This window comes from Lygodium microphyllum, chromosome 8 (assembly GCF_053477565.2).
Source record: "Lygodium microphyllum isolate KBCC chromosome 8, Lygodium_microphyllum_v1.1.10, whole genome shotgun sequence".
In the NCBI taxonomy this organism is placed as follows: Eukaryota; Viridiplantae; Streptophyta; class Polypodiopsida; order Schizaeales; family Lygodiaceae; genus Lygodium; species Lygodium microphyllum.
Window position 1 is genome coordinate 96,910,449 of NC_141142.1, and position 7,156 is coordinate 96,917,604.

At 39.7% G+C, this 7,156-nt stretch overlaps 1 protein-coding gene across 1 annotated transcript; it reads left to right on the top strand.

The window, feature by feature from the left end:
* The first annotated feature begins 304 nt into the window (after positions 1-304).
* Positions 305-5,487, top strand: LOC148032638 (Transducin/WD40 repeat-like superfamily protein). Its single transcript, XM_087684142.1, has 16 exons — positions 305-546; positions 1,075-1,193; positions 1,385-1,493; positions 1,589-1,653; positions 1,765-1,803; positions 1,929-2,025; positions 2,286-2,379; positions 2,495-2,558; positions 2,645-2,721; positions 2,807-2,882; positions 2,967-3,046; positions 3,126-3,210; positions 3,309-3,377; positions 3,483-3,550; positions 4,007-4,055; positions 4,166-5,487. The coding sequence occupies exons 1-16, from the start codon at positions 468-470 to the stop codon at positions 4,634-4,636; spliced, it is 1,641 nt and encodes a 546-aa protein (XP_087540268.1). The 5' UTR covers positions 305-467; the 3' UTR covers positions 4,637-5,487.
* The last annotated feature ends 1,669 nt before the right edge of the window (positions 5,488-7,156 follow it).

The following is a 7,156-nucleotide window of genomic DNA, read 5'->3' on the forward strand; positions in this document are numbered from 1 at the left end:
TCCTTTTTCACTATCGACTGCATCATGTCCTTATGTCCTTAGGTCGAGGTGGGCAGGTGCTGTCGTGCCACCCGCCCCCGCCATTGTTCGTGGGGAGGCTGGGGGCTACCACGTGGCACCCGCCCCCACCTCCCCCTTAACTAATAGTAAGGATAAAAACATTAAGGCTACCTAATTTTTGAAGGAGAAATACAAAAGAAAACAAGGGCTTTCCCGCCAGCGTGATCACGCGGGAATAACAACACAAAAAATGCAAAAGAAGAAGAGCTCAGAGGGACGCAGACATCCATTGATGCCCATTCTTGCTGTTGTTTGAACCACAGCCCCAAGCTCTCTCTCTCTCTCTCTCTCTCTCTCTCGCGTAATCGGTCTATCTCGTCAGTCCTCCTGCATTAAGCACCTTCGGCCATGCTGGACACCTTTTAGGCTCAGTGTCAGGTGGCGTTTCTTCTTCAGTACAGTTGAAGATGGCCTGCTACCCTATGCAGGCCTCGCAGCCTTCCTTCTTCAGCACATTAGCAGCCAGAGAACTGAACCAGTCTCGGGGTATGCTCCAGAACCTTTTTTTCTCTGATCGTGCATTAGTGGTCTCCTGAAATGCCATAGCCTGCGATGGCGCATCGTTTCTATGCCATTTCATGATTATAGAACCAGCATCTCATCTGCAGGTTGCGCAAAAAAGCTTTGTTTGATTGGAGGACCGTCTTTTGTGTGCACATTTGTCACAGTAACTCTTTGGTATGACAGTTGAAAGCCATTATGGCTCATCATGTGCATGCCATTTCATAATGGTAAAACACAGCACTTCATCTGTAGATTAATCGAAAGGCTTGCTTGATTGGAGAGCCAAATGTGTATGCACATTTTCTAGAGTATTTCCTCTGTAATAGCACTCGAAAGCTCCTACATTTGGAGAGCTTTCTAGTTAGTGAACATCACTGAGCATCGAGCAATTAAAGGATCCAAAGGCTGCTGTAGAATCTGTCTGAAGCTTGTTGAACTGGCAATGGCAATGTCTTTATTGATAATGTCTCTGTAAAGCTTACAAGGCGTGTGGTGCTTCTGTGAGTGCAGTGAAGAGCAGGCCGAGTCTTGCTGGTTTAACAGCAGAGGGGGCCTGCCCAGGCTCAGGGGTGCTGACAGTAGAACCTAATGGAGCATCTGCTCCTCCGCTTGCCATCTCATTTGGAAAGGTACACGCACCCTATTTGGAAACCCCTTCCCTCATCTTAGGCATCTTCTCGCATATGAAAAGTTCCATGACAGCATCAGTTACTTCTCTAAAGTCCAAGGGACTCAACACATGTCTAAGGCTGGTGCAATCGTGGATGAGGCTTATTCTGCTTATTTTCTCTCATAGTGTCACAACCTACTTTGCTCTTAGACTGCAGAAAACAGTCATCTGCTGGCAGTAGCAGATGAAGAAGGCTTCGTAAGCATTTTCAACACACGTCACAAGCTGCCTTCCTCTGTCACCTCCCATGAGAAAACAGGTGAGATTGATTCATTGATTTCTCCATGGCTCCACTAGAGTAATAAAGTTGCTCGTTTTATTGGACTCAAACAAAGTAAGTCTCTGTCTTTGCAGGGAACGTTCGGAAGGAGCTTTGGTTGGCACACAACAATGCAATTTTTGACATCTCTTGGATTCAGGTCAACTGTTCAAGCTTTTCTCTTTTCAGTATACAATATTCGTGTCTGCATTCATCATAAACACCATATTTGTCAAGAGATTGTGTTGAACAACCATTCTTTTGGATACAGGGTGACAGGCAGATGTTGACTGCCTCAGGAGACCAGAGTGTGAGTTCTGCATCTTAGATCATCCTCCTATATGGGGGGTGCTCAGGGGGTTGCTGCTGGATGGTGGTGTTTCTTGTAATCACAGTCTTCTGGAGTCAAATCACTTAACAGTCTTCCTCTTACAGGTTAGGCTTTGGGACATCGAGGCTAGGGCAGGATTAGGAGTCATGAAAGGGCACACTGGAAGTGTCAAATCCTTGTGTGCACATCCTTTTCAGCAAGGTAATCGTTTTGAGGGTTGACTATGGTTTTCAAATGATGCTCAGCCAAGTAATATGTAAGGCAATACAGCTTCAGAACATGCTTCTGGAAGTAGTTAATCCGGAACAGTCTACTTTGGAAGTAGTTAATCCGGAACAGTCTACTTTCACGGTTCCAATTTCAATGGGTTCTTTCTGCAATCTGAGTTTGGTTTTCTCTGAGATAGAATGTCATGTCCTGTGTTTGCCATTTCCTGTAACTCATTGCTTTTGCAACTTCAGAGCTGTTTGCTTCTGGCTCAAGGGACGGCAGTGTGGCTTTGTGGGACATGCGGGGCAGCTGCACTCGCACTTCCACTAATGAAAGATGTTTTGCGTGAGTACACCGAACACATGTTTCCTTGTTAATTGTGCTAGCGTGCATATGTTGTTCATAGTGCACATGGCAATTGCTCTAGACGACTAAAATAAGTACTTCATTGCTTGTGCAGTCCAGTATCGACAATTACGTGTGCCCACATTCTCAACCAAAACAAAAGAGTTCGAGGGTCCAAGGTGCGTAATCATTACAATGTGCTCTTTGATACTTTCGTTCATGTATTGATTCTGTGCACTGAAAACCCACTTTATGTTTATATCAGGCCAATGCCAAGAGTGTCACAGCAGTCCTTTATCTGAAGGATGACAGAATGCTTGCAACTGCAGGGGCTGCAGATGGGTATGCGTTTTAGGCATGATCCACACCTGAATGATATTTTCTTATTGACTATGTATTAAGAGAAATATGTGGCCGATTATGGCAGAGTTGTTAAGTTCTGGGATACAAGACAACTGAAGTCTCCTGTAGTGCAAACTCCTCAGGTTTCTGCAGACAGAAAGGTTAGTATGTCATCATTCTAGTGAATGTTAAAAGCTGAAGGTAAATGCAGCGCTCTAAGCATGGAGTTCTGCATCTGGTATCAGAAACAAAGAGTGCATGGCATATCTGGACTATCACAACATCCATATGGAAAACACTTGATTGCTTCTTGCACAGACAACAGGTTACTTGCTTTCCTCTTTTCTGGCTTGATCAGTGTAGATGGGCAGTAATTAGCCATAAACTGAAAGGTTTTTGTCCAGAATTTATGTTTATGACGTACATAGACCAGAAAAGGGGTCAGTGAAGAGTTTTCAAGGTCACATTTTGGGCTCTTTCTACATTAAGGTAAGCACCTCCTGTTGTTCAGGAAAGCCAGTAAGTACAGGTTAGACCTGTTTACGTAATTCCACTGACAGATTCATGTACAATTGTTGACTCTGTAGGCAGCATTCAGCCCAGATGGAACACACATCCTCAGCGGATCATCTGATGGAAATGTCTTCATTTGGCAGGTATATGTTCCTCAAAACTGAGGAATTGTGAGATCCATACTTCTGTTATTGTTACTGCATCCAAAATGAAGTACTGAGCTGGCTAGTTTTGATGCATTTAAACAGATGGATGATCCTGAGGCTCTTCCTGTGACATTGACGGGCCATGGAGGAGAAGTCACTGCTGTAGATTGGTAAATGCCATGTACTTTTCCATCACAAAGAATGGTGTATAATACTTCCTTACTGTACTCACTGGCCTCTTATATGATTGGTCTGGTGTGATGACAGATGAAACACTTTCCTTTTTTTGTAACATGTTTCCTCTTCTGCTGATCAAACTTGTTCGATCTTATGATACACTAATTAACCTTTCTAGGGTGCCTACGTGATGCCATGCCAAACCTTTCCTTGTTTTGCTGCATTGGACAAGCCTCTGGTTCACACATTTTCATCCGTCCTACATCTTGTTGAGCTTTCTAGTGTTAAACTTTGACTTGTCTTCTTTCTTGCATTTATGAATGGTCTTCCTACTGAGGGTTGCTTTGTGACCACCGCATACGTACTCTTCAGGGTTGTGCTTCTATAGACACCGTGAGCAATGAGAACTTACATATTGAAAGATGACTAGCAATTGGCTGTATACGCAGGTGTCCAACTGATTTTGGCAAGATAGCAACATGTTCAGATGACTTCACTGTATGTACCTGCTCCTTGCAGCCTCTTTGTTAATCACAAGACTGTAACCTTGCTTAATAGATGATACTATGCATTCTCACAAGTGGGATGCTATCATGTTAATGCCGCAGGTGAGGATCTGGAACAATTTGGATCCCCGATTTGATTCAATCCGATCCCATCCATCTGTAATGCGCCGACGGATCACTGCAGATCCAAGTGCTGAAGTATCATGTCGAGATACCAGGCTTTCCGAAGCACTAAAATGCTTTCCAGAAGTAAATGGTAGCTGTAGCAGTGGGATCAAGTCAGCAAACTTCAGCATCCCAAAGAACTCAACGCCTGAATGTCTGTCAATTTGCTCTGATGAATCCATCAAAGAGGATGTGCAGAGTCCAGAGGCGAATCTGAGATTGAAGCCCCTAGTAATAGGCATAATCGAAGCTACAGATCGGCTAACCAAGAGGGATGAAGGTGGCAGCCCATCATCGGTTCTGAGTCCTCCCGGGTCTCTTAAGAGAGCTGGCAGCCCATCATCAGTTCTAAGTCCTCCCGGGTCTCTGAAGAAAAGAAAGACCATCATGGATTACTATGGCGCTTGACATAAGAGAAGATAGTGCAATCTAAACAGCTATAAAGTGACCTCCGATAAGGCCTGAGCATTCTGTTTTCTTAAATATTTTTGAGGGAACAAGCATACAGACAGTACAGAGCCATTGCGCTTGAATGAGGAAACGAATGTCGGGTGTCGCAGGTTGTTGAGCCTTGATCATATTCTGTAAGTAAAATTTGGCCAATAATACAAGGTGGTGAAATCACAAAGAGCCTGACATAGTGGGAAATATCGGTTCATAAGCAAACCTACAATTAAATGGCAGACTGTTGTAAAGTAGAATATTCGCCTGAGCATGATCGGATAGTGTCTGAGGAAGCTTTTATTGCAATTGCCGAGTTGGCTTCTTGTTCTAAGGATTTGTTCAAGACTTAGCATAGCTCATGTTTTTTGAAACATGTCGACGTGAAGCCACGTGGTGACACAAAGATTTCACCTTGTTTGGCTACTTCATGGAGAAAGGTATCCATGTTAAATGTGAAGGTCTTCATTGATCCGTGCATTGGGGTGATTGATGCACTTAAAATGCCAGTTTTCATACAGTTGCAAGTGATATACGTTCAGTTAAAGGGGAGAACAGCAGAGGCAGAGGAAGCGGAAGAGGAAGAGGAAGAGGAAGAGGAGCTAAAAAATACCTTTAGAATGTTCATAAGCATGTAATAAATCATGAAGCCTAAAACCAGCACTGGTTTGTCATCTTCAACTACGTGCTTAAGTCTCTTCTAAGTCTCTCACATTAGTGGTAAAAACTCTGTTAAATAATTACGATTATTAAGGGGAACAGTACTCCAGCCTCTATAGCCAAGTGGATGCCGCTTTCTTACCCGCCAAAATAAGCTTTGTCATCCGCGAGTTGGACCTTGGAGCCACACACACCTTGGAGAACATGCCATAGGTCTCGCTCTTAATTGATTAATCATTCCAGCAAGATGGTATTTTATTTTATTATTATATTATTTTTGTTGTAGGTTTGGAAAGTCAGGAACCTCTCAAGGTTTCTTGAACCTATTCTCTTTTTCAAACTTCCATTTTTCAATTAAGACCTTTTTTTCCCCCTCTTTTTCTCTCTCTCTCTTAATTTCTCATTTTCTTTTCTCCTTTCCTTTTTAATTTTAAAAGCCTTTCCTCCCCCCTCTCTCATTATAGGGCTTAAGTTTTTCTTTTTCTCTCTCTTTCTCTCTCCTTTAAGTTAAAATCCTTTTTCTCTCTCTCACTTGTATATTTTTTCTTTTCTTTTTTATTTTTTTCTCATGTTTAAGGCTTAGGTTCTCTCTTTTTTTCTTCTTTAATTAAATCAAAATTTTTTTAAATCAAAAGTTTTTCTTTTTTAATTAGTTTAAATCTTATTATTGTATTATTTTTGTTGCAGGTTTAGAAAGCTTTGAACTTTTGGACTTTTTGAAAACGTACTCTTTTTTAAACTTTTATTTTTAAGTTAAAATCCTCACATTTTTTCTTGCTTGTAATTTCTCTTTTTTTAATTTCTTTCTTTTTTAATTATAAGCCCCTCCTTTCTCTCTCAATGTAAGGCTTAGGCTTTCTCTCTCTCTCTTAAATTAAAACCCTTTTTCTCACATATAATCTCTTTTTGTTTCTCTTTTTTATTTTAATTAAATTCCTTCTCTTTTTCATGTTTAAAGCTTAGGTTTTTTTCTCTAAAATTTAATTAATTTTTTTTAAAATAAAAAAATTTCTCTTTCTCTTATTTTTGTTGTAGGTTTGGAAAGCCTCAAACTTCTTAAGTGATTTTCAAACTTTTATCTTTTTTCAAACTTTCATTTTTAAATAAAATCTTTTCTTTTTTTCTTTGTGTAATTTTTCTTTTAAAAAAATAAAATAAAAATAAAAGTCATTCCCCTCCCTCCTTTCTCTCATCATAGGGTTTAGGTTTTTTTTAAAATTAAAATATCCTATTTTCTCACTTATAATCTCTTTTTTTAAATTTCTTTTTTAAATAAATTTCTCTCTCTTTTCTTTTTCTTATGTGTAGGGCTTAGGTTTTCTCTCTCTTAGATTACACTTTTAACTTAATTTTTTTAAAAACTAAACATTTTAAAAAGTTTTTTAATGTTAAAGTTTTTTGGATAGTTTTTTACACTTTGAGAGAGAGAGAGAGAGAGAGGAAGAAGAAGAAGGATTAAAAAAAAAAAGATAGAGAGGTGGAAAGAGGAAAGAGAATAGTTTTTAAAAAAAAAAACTTTTCTTTTTCCCTTTCCTCTTTTCTTTCTCATGTGTAGGACTTATGTTTTCTCTCCTCTCTCTCTCTTTGTTAGATTAAGCTTTTTAATTTAAAATTTTCAAATTAAATATTTCTAATTTAAATTTTTGGGACATTTTTTCACACTTTGAGAGGGAGACAGAAGAAAGATAAAAAAGAAGAAAGAAAAAATTAAAATGAAACCTTTTTAGATATAGTTTTTGACTTAGAGAGAGACAGAGGAAATATATAATTTGAAAGAGAGAAAATAGGGGGAGAGAAAGGGAAAGAGAAAAGAGAAATAGAGAGAAA

Coding starts and splice junctions, on each gene's coding strand:
- LOC148032638 (XM_087684142.1), top strand. CDS start 468: ATGGCCTGCTACCCTATGCAGGCCTCGCAGCCTTCCTTCTTCAGCACA. Junction 1,804..1,928: donor CTGCCTCAGGAGACCAGAGT/GTGAGTTCTGCA, acceptor TTCCTCTTACAG/GTTAGGCTTTGGGACATCGA. Junction 4,056..4,165: donor CATGTTCAGATGACTTCACT/GTATGTACCTGC, acceptor TTAATGCCGCAG/GTGAGGATCTGGAACAATTT.